Source organism: Tachyglossus aculeatus, chromosome 4 (genome assembly GCF_015852505.1).
Source record: "Tachyglossus aculeatus isolate mTacAcu1 chromosome 4, mTacAcu1.pri, whole genome shotgun sequence".
In the NCBI taxonomy this organism is placed as follows: domain Eukaryota; kingdom Metazoa; phylum Chordata; class Mammalia; order Monotremata; family Tachyglossidae; genus Tachyglossus; species Tachyglossus aculeatus.
The window spans coordinates 76,187,354-76,203,132 of NC_052069.1; the positions used below are offsets into that span (position 1 = coordinate 76,187,354).

Genomic DNA, 15,779 nt, shown 5'->3' on the forward strand with positions numbered 1-15,779 from the left:
ACCCTCCCTCGGCCCGGCTGGGGGCACGGGGCGGGGGGAGGGCGGGGAGGACGGAGAGCGGAGAGGACGGAGGGCAGGGAGGACGGGGAGCAGAGGGGACGGAGGGCAGGGAGGACGGAGAGCAGAGGGGACGGAGGGCAGGGAGGACGGAGAGCAGAGGGCGCGGATAGCAGGGAGCACGGAGGGCAGGGAGGATGAGGAGCGGAGGACAGGGAGGACGATGAGCAGAGGGGACGGAGGGCAGGGAGGACGGAGAGCAGAGGGCGCGGATAGCAGGGAGCACGGAGGGCAGGGAGGATGAGGAGCGGAGGACAGGGAGGACGATGAGCAGAGGGGACGGAGGGCAGGGAGGACGGAGAGCAGAGGGCACGGAGAGCAGGGAGGACGGAGGGCAGGGAGGATGAGGAGCCGAGGACAGGGAGGATGGAGAGCAGGGAGGACGGGGAGCAGAGGGGAGGGAGAGCAGGGAGGACGGTGAGCAGGGAGGACGGAGGGCAGGGAGGACGGAGAGCAGGGAGGTTGGAGGGCAGGGAGGATGGAGAGCAGTGGGGGGTGGAGGACAGAGAGCAGGAGGACGAAGAGCGGGGAGGACGGGGGGCAGGGAGGACGGAGAGTTGGAAGGACGATTGCGGGGGAGACCCCAAAGGGGACCACGTCTCCAACTTTTTTCCTCCCACGTGTTGGGGCCGGCTCCCTCCCCGGACCGGGCGGGCGGGAGGGGAGGGGGGGAGTGAGGGGCGGGGAAAGAGGAGCGGGAGGTAGAGGAGGAGGAGGAGGAGGAGGAGGAGGAGGAGGAGGAGGATGCCCTCGGGAGCCCCTCGGGGGCTGCTGGCCGGGTGGTGACGGTGAGTGGCCAAACGTCCGGAGCCCCTCCCCCCCGCCGTCCCGGGCCCCCGCCCCCCGCGCAGGGGGTAAGGGCGCCGGGCCTCGGAGGGGCGGCTGGTCTGTGTGCAGTCCGGGCTGGGCCCTGCCCCGGGACGGTCAGTCGTCAGCCAGCCTCCGGGCCCCGGGACGGTCGGTCAGCCAGCCTCCGGGCCCCGGGACGGTCGGTCAGCCAGCCTCCGGGCCCCGGGACGGTCGGTCAGCCAGCCTCCGGGCCCCGGGACGGTCGGTCAGCCAGCCTCCGGGCCCCGGGACGGTCGGTCGGTCAGCCAGCCTCCGGGCCCCGGGACGGTCGGTCAGCCAGCCTCCGGGCCCCGGGACGGTCGGTCAGCCAGCCTCCGGGCCCCGGGACGCTGCCCCATCCGCGCCCTGACAACCGCTCCCCGACAACCGCTCCCCTCCCCGCCACCCCCTCCCCCCCTCCGCCCGGCCGATGCTCCTCGCCTCCCCGCCGCGCCCGTCGCCGACCGAGGTCGCCCGGGTCCGGCGGTCCGGCGGTCCGGCTGCCCGCCCCCGGCCCGGGGTGGGCGCCTCCCTGGGTCCCGCCCCGCACTCCCCTGGCTTGTCTCCCCCCTCCCCGGAGATGCTGGCGGGAGGAGCGAGCGGCTGAGCGTGCAGCGCGGGGTCGGACGGCCCGGTGGTCAGCGCTCGCGCCCTCCTCCGCGCCCTCCTCCGCGCCCTCCCCGCGGGCCTCCGGCTCGGAGGGCAGCGTCCCGCCGCCCAGATGCAGTTTCGCCTCTTCTCCTTTGCCCTGGTCATCCTCAACTGCATGGATTACGGCCACTGCCAAGCCGGCCGGGGCAGACGCACCAAGAGAGGTCAGCGCCCGGGGGCAGGGGCCGGGGGCCGGGGTGGGTGCCGTGCCCAGGGGGCGGAGGGGCAGGGGCCGCGGACCCTCCCTGCCCGGGGAGCCTCGGACCCCGTTGTTGGGCAAGGACCGCCTCTGTCCGTTGCCGACTTGTACCTCCCCAGCGCTTAGCACAGTGCTCTGCACACCGTAAGCGCTTCATAAATACGGTGGAGTGAAGGAATTGGCACTTCCCAAGCGCTTAGTCCGGTGCTCTGCACGCAGGAAGCGCTCCATAAATACGATGGAAGGAATTTGTACTCGATGATGATGATGATGAGAACGGCATTTGTTAAGCGCTTACTATGTGCAAAGCGCTGTTCTAAGCGCTGGGCGGGGGGGGATACAAGGTGATCAGGTTGTCCCGTGTGGGGCTCACAGTCATCTGAGGCTCCGAGAAGTTAAGTGACTTGCCCAAGGTCGCACAGCAGACATGTGGCGGAGCCGGAATTCGAACCCATGCCCTCTGACTCCAAAGCCCGTGCTCTTTCCACTAAGCCACACTGCTTCTCTTCCAAGCGCTTAGTCCAGTGCTCTGCACGCAGTAAGCGCTCCATAAATACGATGGAAGGAATGAAGGAACCGGTACTTTCCAAGCGCTCAGTCCAGTGCTCTGCACACAGTCGGCGCTCCATAAATACGGTGGAAGGAATGGATTGGTACTTCCCAAGCGCTTAGTCTAGTGCTCTGCACACAGTAAGCGCTCCATAAATACGATGGGAGGAATGAATGAATTAGTACTTCCCAAACGCTTAGTCCAGTGCTCTGCACACAGTCGGCGCTCCATAAATACGATGGAAGGAATGAATTGGTACTTTCCAAGCGCTTAGTCTAGTGCTCTGCACACAGTAAGCGCTCCATAAATACGATGGGAGGAATGAATGAATTTGTACTTCCCAAACGCTTAGTCCAGTGCTCTGCACACAGTCGGCGCTCCATAAATACGGTGGAAGGAATGGATTGGTACTTTCCAAGCGCTTAGTCCAGTGTCCCAGCGCCCCCACGAACTGCGCTCCAGCGCGTCTGCAGGACGGGCCGCTCCCCCTCCGCGCTCTGAGGTTGCCCCGCACGCTCCGCCCCGGCTCCCCGAGGGGTCCTGGAGCCCCCCATCCCGGGATTAGGGGGGCGAGCGTGGCTGGGTCCCGGTGGGGGGAGCTAGCCGGGGTCCCCTCCTCTGCTTCTCCGTCTCCAAGAGAGAGCGCTGCGGGAGGGCCGCCTCCGGGAGCCCCGCACCTGGCCGGAGGGTCCGTTGCTGTGCTGACCACTCCGTTGCATCCCGCTGATAATAATAATAATAATCATGATAGCATTTATTAAACGCTTACTATGGGCAAAACACTGTTTTAAGCGCTGGGGAGGTAACAAGGTGATCAGGTTGTCCCACGGGGGGCTGACAGTCTTCATCCCCATTTTAAAGATGAGGGAACTGAGGCACAGAGAATAATAATCATAATGGCATTTGTTAAGCGCTTACTATGGGCCAAGCACTGTTCTAAGCGCTGGGGAGGATACAAGGTAATCAGGTTGACCCACGTGGGGCTCACAGTCTTCATCCCCGTTTTACAGATGAGGGAACTGAGGCATAGAAAAGTTAAGCGACTTGCCCTAAGTCACGCAGCTGACAATTGGCGGAGTCAGGATTTGAACCCATGACTGCTGACTCCAAAGCCCGGGCTCTTTCCACTGGACGCTACTGCTTCTCCCACGCTGATGATAAGCGCTCCTACGCCTGCCGCGGGCTGGGAAAATCAGGGTCACTTTTAGGACGGGCTTTCCTTCCTCTCCCACTCCCGCGACCGTGGTTTAACGAATGAAGACATTCGTTTCATTCAGTCGCATTTACTGAGCGTTCAGTAGGTGCCAGGCACTGTACTGAGCGCCGGGGTGGATCCAAGGAAGCCGGGTAGGACGCAATCCCTGTCCCACGTGGGGGGCTCACAGTCTCCATCCCCATTTTCCAGATGAGGGAACCGAGGCATGGAGAACAATAATGATAATAATAATAATGATAATGATAATAATAATAATGATGATAATAATAATAATGAATAATAATGTTGGTATGTGTTAAGCGCTTACTATGTGCCAAGCAGTGTTCTAAGTACTGGGGTAGATACAAGGTAATCAGGTTATCCCACGTGGGCTCACAGTCTTCATCCCCATTTTACAGATAGGGAATTGAGGCCCAGAGAAGTGAAATGACTTGCCCAGGGTCACCCAGCTGACAAGTGGCAGAGTCGGGATTAGAACCCACGACCTCTGGTCCCCCAGCCCGTGCTCTTTCCACTGAGCCCCGCTGCTTCTCTTCATGGAGAAGTGAAACCACCCGCCCCAGGCCACAAGACAGACAAGTGGGGGAGGCAGGATTAGAACCCAGGACCTTCTGACTCCCAGGCTGGGGCTCTAAGCCACCCGGCTAGGCAGGTTTGCGGGAGCCCCCCGCCCCTTCAGCCAGGACCTGTTGAATCCTCGGCAGCCGGGAACCAAGCGGTTTTTGTGTCTCCCTCTGCCCAGTTAAATCAGCTAGCAAGGCCCAGGCAGGCCGGATAGATCAGGGGCCCGAAGCGCCTAGGTTCATAGGTCTTGATTTTCCCGGGCTATAAACGTCTCACCCAACCTGTGATGTGATTTGTTTATAACTCGCTGAGCGGGGGAAACGGGGGCTCCCGCACCCTGCTCGGGGAAGGCTTATCGGGCTCCAGTTTTTGATCACGTCCCGAGACATCTTTAAGCTGTTCTCACTTAGGGGAGGTGGCTGAGGAGGGGCTGCTGGGGAAGCCGGGGATCGATCTGGGGCCCCATCGTCTGCTCGGAGATCTGCTTTAATAATACTAATAATGGTATTTGTTAAGAGCTTACTATGTGCCGAGCACTGTTCTAAGCACTGGGGTACATACAAGGTAATCAGGTTGTCCCACGTAGGCTTCACAGTCTTCACACAGAATAAGTGCTTAACAAATGCCACCATTATTATTATTATTAGTAATCCCCATTTTACAGATGAGGTAACTGAGGCACAGAGAAATTTTCACACAGCTGACAAGTGGCAAAGTCGGAATTCGAACCCACGATCTCTGACTCCCAAGCCTGGCCTCTTTCCACTAAGCCACACTAGGGCTATGGCACGCATGGCCCATCAGTAATAAAGAGGGTCACCTGCATCCACATCCCTCCCCTTTCCCACCTGGGCCGAGCCAAATGTCCAGAGAGAATTGGCCCCGGGGGCTGCCCGGGTTGGACGTTCTGGGTGACGGCTCCTCACCATCAGGTTGTCCTGTTTAGATGGGTTTAGAGCTTTTGACTGCAAGACTGTGGCAGGGTTCTTGGACTAAAGGAGATGGGATTATTTAACAAAGGGGTACTGCATAAAATGTAGTCTATTTGGTTTTTATACGCAAACATGCACACGTGCCTTAAGAGCCCGATTTACTGTTGTGCAAACTCTAAGAATATTTGGAATGATGAGGGAATGCTCCTTTCAAATATATATATAATATATATATATGTATGAAATAAGTGTACAGAGTGCTTGGTCGCTAGAAAGTCACCTCTCCAAATCCTCAGTGAGTTAAATGCCTTGCGCTCTCCTACTAATATCAAATCTTCTGTTTCACAGTGATTGAAGAATGAAAAATGAAGGAAAATGTGCACAAATTTTAGTGGTGTATATCCGTACAGCACTCCTGTGGACAAAAGTGATATTGCACTTACTCTCTAAATTGTTCTCTTTGGTTTGAGAAACACTCTTCATATCAGGAGGATTTTTTTTTTCCACAGCTTGGAAGAAACAGTTTATTGTAGCTACTCCTTCGGCACCTCGGGATTGTATCTCTACATGTCACTATTTAAATGACATCAGCCTCTAACACATCCTCACATTTGAATCTGGTTAAAGGTAGAGGGGGTTGGTGCTTTCAAAACAAATTTGAGATGAAAAAAATGTCTAATTATAGTTTTGACTTTTCCCAACTGATAGGCCAAAACTAGGAACTACGAGAGTTGAAACAACTGCAGTCCTCCTAAGTGACCAGACTAACTGGGCCAACAAAGGGTATACTGTGTCTTTAATTAAATGTGGAACTACTTAAAGTGCTGGCTAGACAGTGAAGGGTGATAGAGGAGAGTTTCTGACTTGCAACCCAGCTTAAGGATCGCATAGCCGGGCTATGGAAATGAATAGAGATCTAACTCAAATTGTGTGAATTGCACCTCTTCAAAACTTAAGCTGATTTTAATTGATCTCATGTCTGCTGATTGAGCTGAGACCAATTGTTGCGCACACTGAAAAACTGCCTTTCCCAAAGGCCACGGATTGACCTGAGTTGCCCGGTGGTGAACAATTGGCCACTAGCTAAATAATGTCAATATTGACAGTTGACTGCGGGACTTGTATTGTGTTGGGGGCATTTCCTCTTCTCTTTTTTGTCTTGGAAGGCGGGAGTTAATTGCAATATTTTCAGCACAGAAAGTGATTAATTCCTTTTGGAGAAGAAAATCCATTTTGACATAGGTGCTAGCTATTGTTCCGGCACAAAAACCTGCTGTAATGCATAAGCCATCATGATACTGATGATGAAGGTTCCAATTCCACTGATTTCATTCCTCCCGCTCCTCCGCCCCACCCTGACTTCCATCTGCAACTAATCAAGCCTTCACTATGGGGCACTCAGAACTTCTCTGGAATTCTTTTTAGCCTGCTATATGATCTCAGATGCTTCATAATACCATTTTCTTAATGAAATAAAATTCTTGGCAGACATTAAAAAATTGCCAGTTGAAATCAGTTGCATTCAGTTGGGAATAGCAAATCTATCACAACTCTTAAAATAAAACATTAAATGCACTATCAATATTTTTTTCCCTTTGGAAAGGCTACAAGAGGGTTTAAATCGGCCTGTTCTGTAATCATGCGTCTTTGAATAACAAAATATTTTCATGCAACAGGGGAAATCTTGCTAACTTTGAGATGCTAATGGATAATTTAGTTGAAAATATTCACTCAAGCCATGTTCTCTTACTGGTTTGCAATTCTTGGTATGATAATAATTGTGGTACCCGTTAAGTGCTTACTATGTGCTAGGCACTGCACTAAGCACTGGAGTGGATACAAGCAGCTTGGCTTAGTGGAAAGAGCACAGGCTTGGGAGTCAGAAATCGTGGGTTCTAATTCTGACTCCGCCACTTGTCAGCTGTGTGACTTCGGACAAGTCACTTAACTTCTCTGTGGTTCAGTTACCTCATCTGGAAAATGGGGATTAAGACTATGAGCCCCATGTAATAATAATAATAATAATAATAATAATGACATTTATCAAGCACTTACGATGTGCAAAGCACTGTTCTAAGTGCTGGGGAAGTTACAACGTGATCAGGTTGTCCCACAGGGGGCCCACAGTCTTAATCCCCATTTTACAGATGAGGTAACTGAGGTACAGAGAAGACACGCTATCCAACTTTGGCTTCACAGACTCTGTCCTCTCCTGGTTCTCCTCTTATCTCTCCAGTCGTTCATTCTCAGTCTCTTTTGCAGGCTCCTCCTCCCACTCCCATCCCCTTACTGTGGGGGTTCCTCAAGGTTCGGTTCTTGGTCCCCTTCTGTTCTCAATCTACACTCACTCCCTTGGTGACCTCATTCACTCCCACGGCTTCAACTATCATCTCTACGCTGATGATGCCCAAATCTATATCTCTGCCCCTGCTCTCTCCCCCTCCCTCCAGGCTTGCAGCTCCTCCTGCCTTCAGGACATCTCCATCTGGATGTCTGCCTGCCACCTAAAACTCAACATGTCCAAGACCAAACTCCTTGTCTTCCCTCCCAAACCCTGCCACTAGTGGATGGCACTACCATCCTTCCTCACAGGCCCGCAACCTTGGTGTCATCCTCGACTCCGCTCTCTCATTCACCCCTCACATCCAAGCCGTCACCAAAACCTGCCAGTCTCAGCTCTGCAACATTGCCAAGATCTGCCTTTCCTCTCCATCCAAACTGCTACGCTGCTCATTCAAGCTCTCATCCTATCCCCTCTGGACTACTGTATCAGCCTCCTCTCCGATCTCCCATCCTCATGTCTCTCCCCACTTCAATCCATACTTCACGCCACTGCCTGGATTGTCTTTGTCCAGAAATGCTCTGGGCATGTTACTCCCCTCCTCAAATATCTCCAATGGCTTACCAATCAATCTGCGCATCAGGCAGAAACTCCTCACCCTGGGCTTCAAGGCTCTCCATCACCTCACCCCCTCCTACCTCTCCTCCCTTCTCTCCTCCTACAGCCCAGCCCACACCCTCTGCTCCTCTGCCGCTAATCTCCTCACCATGCCTCGTTCTCGCCTGTCCCTCCATCGACCCCTGGCCTGGAATGCCCTCCCTCCCAACATCCGCCAAGCTAGCTCTCTTCCTACCTTCAAGGCCCTACTGAGAGCTCACTTCCTCCAGGAGACCTTCCCAGACTGAGCCCCCTCCTTCCTCTCCCCCTCGTTCCCCTCTCCATCCCCCTGTCTTACCTCCTTCCCTTCCCCACAGCAACTGTATATATGTATACATGTTTGTACATATTTATTACTCTATTTTACTTGTACACATCTATTCTATTTATTTTATTTTGTTAATATGTTTGGTTTTGTTCTCTGTCTCCCCCTTCTAGACTGTGAGCCCACTGTTGGGTAGGGACCGTCTCTATATGTTGCCAACTTGTACTTCCCAAGCACTTAGTACAGTGCTCTGCACACAGTAAGCGCTCAATAAATACGATTGATTGATTGATTAAGTGACTTGCCCAAAGTAACACTTCTGACAATTGGCAGAGCCGGGCTTTGAACCCATGAACTCTGACTCCACAGCCCGAGCTCTTTCCACTGAACCATGCTGCTTCCTGTGTTGTCCCATGGGACAACCTGATAACCTTGTATCTATCCCAGTCCTTAGAACAGTTCTTGGCACATAATAAGAGCTTAACAAATACCGTTATTATTATTATTATTATTATTGTTACAAGGAAATCAGGTTGGACACAGTCACCGTCCTGCATAGAGCTCACAGTCTTAATCCCCATTTTACAGATGAGGCAACTGAAGCACAGAGAAATGAAGTGACTTGCCCAAGGCCCCACAGGAGACGAGTGGTGGAACCAGGATTAGAATCCATGACCTTTTGATTCCCAGGCCATGCTGCTTCACAGAATCATTGCTTTTCTGAAGCTCTTGGTCATATAAGGGTACCGTATGCCCCAATTAAGTGGGTGACTTGTCTTTGTTAACAGCACAGATGTCTTGACAGTTATTTAGATAATTCAATTTGTTTGCCTTATTTCACTCAGGAGTTGCTGATGAGGACATTTTCTGTTGGATGGTTGAAAGGTCAATATTAATGCTGCCAAGTTATTTTCAAATGGTATTTTTTTAAGCACTTACTATGTGTTATGCACTGTCTAAAGTACTAGGGTATACAAATTCACTAGGTTGGACACAGTCCTTGTTCCACATGGGGTTTAAAGTCCAAGTAGGAGAGAGGTACTTCATCTGCTTTTTACAGTTGAGGAAACTGAAGCACAGAAAAAGTTAAGACAAGATCGCCCAACAGACAAGTGGAAGAGCCAATTAGAACCCAGGTCTTCTGGCTCCCAGGCATGTGCTCTTTCCAACAAGCCACGCTGCTTTCCATCTCAAATTTTCATTGAATCTTTAGTGCTCTTTCCAACAAGCCACGCTGCTTTGATCTCAAATTTTCATTGAATCTTTCATGATATCTATGTGACTGGATTCAAGTCCTTTGTTTTATTGTCTGTCTCCCCCTTCTAGACTGTGAGCCTGTTGTTGGGTAGGGACTGTCTCTATATGTTGCCGATTTGTACTTCCCAAGCACTTAGGGCGGTGCTCTGCACACAGTAAGCACTCAGTAAATATGATTAAATGAAGGAATCTTCAGTACTTGCATTATTTGCATAGATTAATATTTTAAAGAGGTTACTGTAATGACAGTTAATCTTCTTATTTAAAAATGAAAGCCACTTAAGTCTGAGAATTGGCAAGTGTGTGGCAAATGTCTTTTTTTTGGCAGGGGTGAGGGAGGAGGGAGGGGGGGGAGAATTATCCCTTCTGCACTATGGGTTGTCCCTAAGAAGTTCCTGATATTTTCTTAGTCGGTTTTTGCTTTCACAGGAAATTAAAATATTTATCACAAATTGGTGTATTTTTTTAATGTAATGAAGATATTTGGAGTTATTTATTTTTATTAGTACTTGCTAATCATAGTTTATTCCTTACAGTATTCTTTCAAAGGAGTGCCCATGGAACTTAGCAGCCTAGAGTTAAAACTGAACAGTTTCAAGACAAATTTTGGGTGCTTAATTGTTTGGTTCCAAAAGCATTTCAGAAAAGCAGTGGTGATAACTTTACAACACAGGCATGCTTTTTATGGGGCTGTTACTCTTTGAGAGGGGCTCCAGGAGAGTGTGTCTGGCCTGTGTTTCACCTTTGCCATTTAGTTAGTAAGATGGCATGCTCATTCCAATATTGTTTTCCTCCTTAATTTCGGAAATAACTCAAAATAGCTGACTCTCTTCTTTGGATCAACTATTCCATTTCATCCTTTTCAGTAGGCCCTGAGGAGCCACCTGGAGTGGAATCCAACAATTGGGAAGATCCAGCAATTAGCAATGACACTCTCAATTCCTTATTCCTTACTCCAGGCTCCTGTTCCTTTTCTCTTCTAGCAGCTGTCCAGGCAAAGAGGGAGGTGATATCCTGCTTCCCAGCACTAGGTCCTACAGTTCCTCCTGAATATTTATGAAGCAAAATGACTCCCCAAAGAATCAGCTTAAAATGTTTTAGCATTTTAAATTAGCATGTCCTAAAACCTTTTGCGAATTGTTACAACATAATAACAAGAATTCATTCAATAACTGTTCTCCCCATCCAGGCTGCAAGCTCCCTGCAGACAGGGGACATATCTGTCAACTCTATTACTTTTTACTCTCCCATTGCTACGTCCCTGTAGCAATGTCCTGAAGGCAGAAGGAAATGTGAAATTGTAGAGAAGGAGAGAGGGCAAGTTATCAAGGTACATTTGGAAGAAGTGCTTAACGTATTTATAACTTAAATCATCTTGCTTTTTAACTGAATAATTTGCAGTTTAAATGCCCCTATTAAAGAGAATAATGCATTTTGCCTTTCTCAATTAACCATATTTGGTACAGAGATTCTGAAAGGAGGTAGAAAGGAGAAACGGCAATAAAACTTTAGAAAATCCTGCTTTGAACTCCAGAGTTAAAAAATTATTGCTTTTTAAGATCAGGGAAGCTTCTTTTAATTCCTTAAGCACCATAGTAGACAATCAATTGTATTTGAGTGCTTGCTTTGTGCAGAACACTGTACTAAACCCTTGAGAGAGTACAATATAAGTGCGTTGGGTAGATATGTTCCCTGTCCACCAGGAGCTCCCAGTCTAGAGGGGGAGACTGATGAATGCAGAAAATATGGTCCCTTTACCTTGTCCATTGGCAGAGGGGAGGTGGAGGAAGGCTAAGAAATGACGGGAACTCAAATGTTCCCCTTCCAGTGCTTTATTGATAACTGGTAAAAGTGTAGTAAAAAATATTTACTTTTGTATTGCGTGTAGGCTTCGTGTCCCTACATCCCATTTCCTCAGACAAACGAGATACAAACTGGTTGGCTTGGCCACCGGTATGATCCTATAGTCTAGAGAAGTAGCGTGGCTCAGTGGAAAGGGCATAGGCCTTGGAGTCAGAGATCATGGGTTCAAATCCTGGCTCCTCCACTTGTCAGCTGTGTGACTTTGGGCAAGTCACTTCACTTCTCTGGGCCTTCGTTACCTCATATGTAAAATGGGGATTAAGACTGTGAGCCCCACGTGGGACAACCTGATCACCTTGTAACCTCCCCAGTGCTTAGAACAGTGCTTTGCACATAGTAAGCGCTTAATAACTGCCATTATTATTATTATTATTTCCTACCTTATCACTACCTTACTGATCAACATAGTACTATAATATATGGAAGAAAAACTCCTGCAACTGCACCATCCACACTTTTGTGTGCAGTTGAAACCTAAGGAAGCCAAAAATGTCAGCAGAGAGTAAAATCAGCCCTGCCTCTTTGACCTTTTCCTTCCTAAAAGACCTTTCTCTGCTGGTCCCTTTCTGTCATCACCTAGTCTCGCCTAGGCCTAATAGTAATTAAACTGTATCTTCAACGAGAACCTGGCCCATTCTGTCATGGGAGGAGCAAGAGGCAAGAGGTTACCATCACTCTCCCTTTTCACCTTATGAAAATTTAGCCAGGCTCTAATTTTATTTTCTTTGGAAGGGTCATCTGGGACATTGTCTGAAGGATCCCTCAGAGCTTAGAGGATGACAAAAGTTTGAGATCCTCTATTCTATGAGATCAGATGTAGTTCAAGTTGTGCACAGGGGTTAATCTGAGGTGTTTGTGAATAGCTGACTGGCTGGACACAAACTAAGGCTGGTTCCCATATTTTGTTGTCTAATGAACTATATTTTCAAGTGATTTTTTTTAAAGGTACTTTAAAACTACTCCTATGCTGGTATTTGTAATTGCCTGGATTCGGGTCTTTCTTCCCAAATGTCTAATGTTTTTAATGAGTTTCCATTGCTTATGTTTTAATCTTGCTCCTCTACTTACTGACCCCTCTTTAAATCAATTAAATGGGAGACAGATGTGAAGTGTGAAGAGGTTCTGGGCTGCTAGCAACTATTATTTCTATAGAACTATGAGAATAAATTATAGTATACCATGCTCTGAAATAGCTTTAGAATTGCTTTCAGTGTTTTTGTGCAAGAAAACACTGGGTACAACTGGATTTCAGTTTGTCCTCTAGCCAGAACCATGAAATTCAACTAACCTTGCAGATTCAAATTCTTTATGCTTGTAAATGGCTATCAAAGAGAAAACACAGCTCAAAGAAGTAGAAGACTAAGGCTTTGTCCTAATTTCAGTTTTTTATCAAAATGTTACCCTTGTGGACTACAACAAAACAAATGTATTTTCTCAATTTGTGAAGTCTTAAGGAATCAAAAGAACTTCACATTAGGAAGTATTGTCCTAATTTCCCTTTCTTAATGACATTTGTTAAACACTCTGTGCCAAGCATTGTACTAAGTACTGGGTAGGTACAAGATAATCAGGGCAGACAGAGTCCATGTCCCACATGGGAGCTTACGGTATTAATCCTATTTTGCAGAGAGGTATCTGAGGCACAAAGAAGTCACATAGCAGACAAGTGGCAGAGCTAGGATTAGAACCCAGGTCCTCAAGACTCCCAGGCCTGTGCTCTACCCATTAGGCAGCACTGCTTTCTTGTGGACAGGGAGTGTGTCTACCAACTCTGTTGTATTCTCCCAAGTGCTTAGTACAGTGTTCTGAACATGGTAAGTGTTCAATAAATGCAATTGTCTTTCTGTTCAAAGATAATGCTGCTGACTGTGAAACTGCATCTGTGAGAGTCTTCGAGAGCAAATTTCTTGTGACTGCATGATTTGTCCATGAAAATGCAGCTGGGCACCTTTTTTGCTCTCTGTCATTCTGATGAGCACTGTTCAGACACCAGTGGTGAAGAGGAGAAAATGATCAGTGGTAGGATGGTAGGAAGAATAGGCTCAGTTTATGGTTGTAGAAAAGAATGTCTCTAAGACTTCAACAGTATTAGACACTACTGTGAGCATATATCTGCATATCTATCATATATATACAATTCATATTTATATGCCCATTTTTATGTAAATTTTACTTGACAGGTAATGTTTACCGACTCTATTCATATTGTACTCTCCCAAACTCTTAGTACAATGTTCTGCACATGGGAAACACTCAAAATATGATTGGATTGAGATATAGCTATATTGCGTGTGGATGTATATATACATATATATATGTACTCACATACATAGATACACATAAATAAATTGTAATAATGCAAATTAGCTTTGGGTCCCCTTCTAAGAGCTGCATATTAATGTGAATGGTAGAACCAAATAAAGATACCACTTCCATAAATTTAGACTGGCCAAAATTATTTCGGTTGGAGAGGCACATCATGAGTTTTCGTAAGGTGTTGAAGGTCACAAACAAAATTGATGCTCTTAGCAATCCATGCAATTGTTCACGTTTATTACAAAGAGACTTTGTTAACTTCCAGTTAGCTTTAGTACACGAATACACAGTAATGAGCTTCAGTGGGGCATTTTCATGGGCAGTGATGATGTACGTCTCTTTATTTTTGCTGGATTTAGGGTGGGCTGGTTAATTTTTACTGGTAGACTGAGTTTCACTTTTGGGCTGCATTTTTTTACCCAAGTCCCCCTTAGGTAGTTAATACACATAATGAGGTTGTTTCTCCCACACATTTAAAGGCACAGAGATGTTTTGCTATAAATAGAACCTTCTACGTTTTTAGCTTTGAGTGCTCTGGTTCTTCCGAGTGAGTTCTTCTCAATCATTCTTCTGAGTGAATGGCTACCTGAACATTTTGAAATCTGTGTGATTGTTTGGAAATGCGGATTTCCTGAGTCTCTTGGTGTGAGATTTACTTAGATCTTATTAGTTTTATCTGATAAGAAATAATCGGGCTATTTCAAGATTCAAACTTTAACTGTGTGACTAATAGTTGGATAACGCAAAGGGGAAGCCATTACATTGCACTGCACATAGACATTAGACCTATTGGCTTTACAAAAGCTTTCCTTTTATGGATTATATTTTCAGAACTGAAGAATAGTAACTTGAGCCACTTTGCATGTATTTGACTCTCCCGCTAACGGGTCAATTATCATGAGTGGATCCTTTTTTATGTGGGATTATTTTAATAATAATAATTATACTGAAGTGCTTACTTTGTGCTAAACATTGTTCTAAGTGCTGGGGTAGATACAAGTTAATCTGCTTTGACTGTTGGACTGTGCCACATGGGGCTCACACTCTTAATCCCCATTTTACAGATGAGGGAACTGAGGCCCAGAGAGCTTAAGTGACTTGTCTAAGGTCACTCAGCAGACGTGTGGTGGATCTGGGATTAGACCCCAGATCCTTCTGATTCCCAGGCTTGTGCTCTAACCACTAAGTCATGCTCCCACCATCTCTTCTCAAAACCATATCTCTCCCTATAAGGCCTTCCTAGCTGGCACCTGAATGTGCTCTTAATAATAATTATGGAATTTGTTAAGCATTTACTATGTGCCAAGTACTGTTCTAAGTGCTGGGTAAATACGAGGCAATCGGGTTGTCCCACGTAGGTCTCACGGTCTTAATCCCCATTTTACAGACGAGGTAACTGAGAGATGTGAAGTGAATTGCCCAAGGTCACACAGCAGACAAGTGGCAGAGTCAGGATTGGAACCCCTGACCTCTGACTCCCGAGCCCGTGCTCTTGCCACTAGGCCACACTGCTCTCAAGCATTCCAGGTTTAATTGAACTCTTGTTTATGCCTTTAAATAGGTAACTTCATAGTCAAAGGAAGCCTTGCCAGTGAGATGAGAGCTGATGGGAAACCCAGGTTTCTACCAGCTGAGACCAATGAAATCCAAAGATTTCCATTGATACTCTGAACTGAAAGTAATGCTGAAGTCTCCTAATTTCAATGTCCAGCGCGGTCTTAACTGAATAAAGAAAGCATGTTCTTTGGCAAGCTAGTAGGGTAGTGTCAAAGCCAGTTGCAGGGAAATCCTGCTGGGCTGTTGCCCATGTGGGTTGGTCGTGTTTTTAGCCTGGAGTGACGGAACTATTCAGAGGAAAGGAAATGAGTAAGCAGTTGGTTTCTCGCCCTACATCCTCCCTCTTCTCAGGTATTCATGCACTTTCTTGGTGATGTTTCCCAAGCCACTTATGCATGGAATCAAGTTCCTGACTGAACACACCTACAGAGCCATGGTAGCACTGAACTTTTTATGTGGTAGGGAAATCTAGATCTAGCACAGGAATCATAATGGTTGCTGAGCTTTTTCTATGTGCCAAACTAACATCGAATGACTTGAAAACAGCATGATCTTATAATGTATCCACCTGCCATCACTGAAGTGT

General features: G+C 47.8%; 1 protein-coding gene across 1 annotated transcript in view; it reads left to right on the top strand.

Annotated features, from left to right (window-relative positions):
- Window positions 1–1,538: 1,538 nt before the first annotated feature.
- Window positions 1,539–15,779, top strand: part of RSPO2 (R-spondin 2) — a 182,274-nt gene continuing 168,033 nt past the window's right edge. The window contains exon 1 of the mRNA XM_038745308.1: window positions 1,539–1,700. Coding sequence (XP_038601236.1) covers window positions 1,607–1,700 — 94 coding nt within the window. The 5' untranslated portion in view covers window positions 1,539–1,606. The remainder of the gene's footprint in view (window positions 1,701–15,779) is intronic.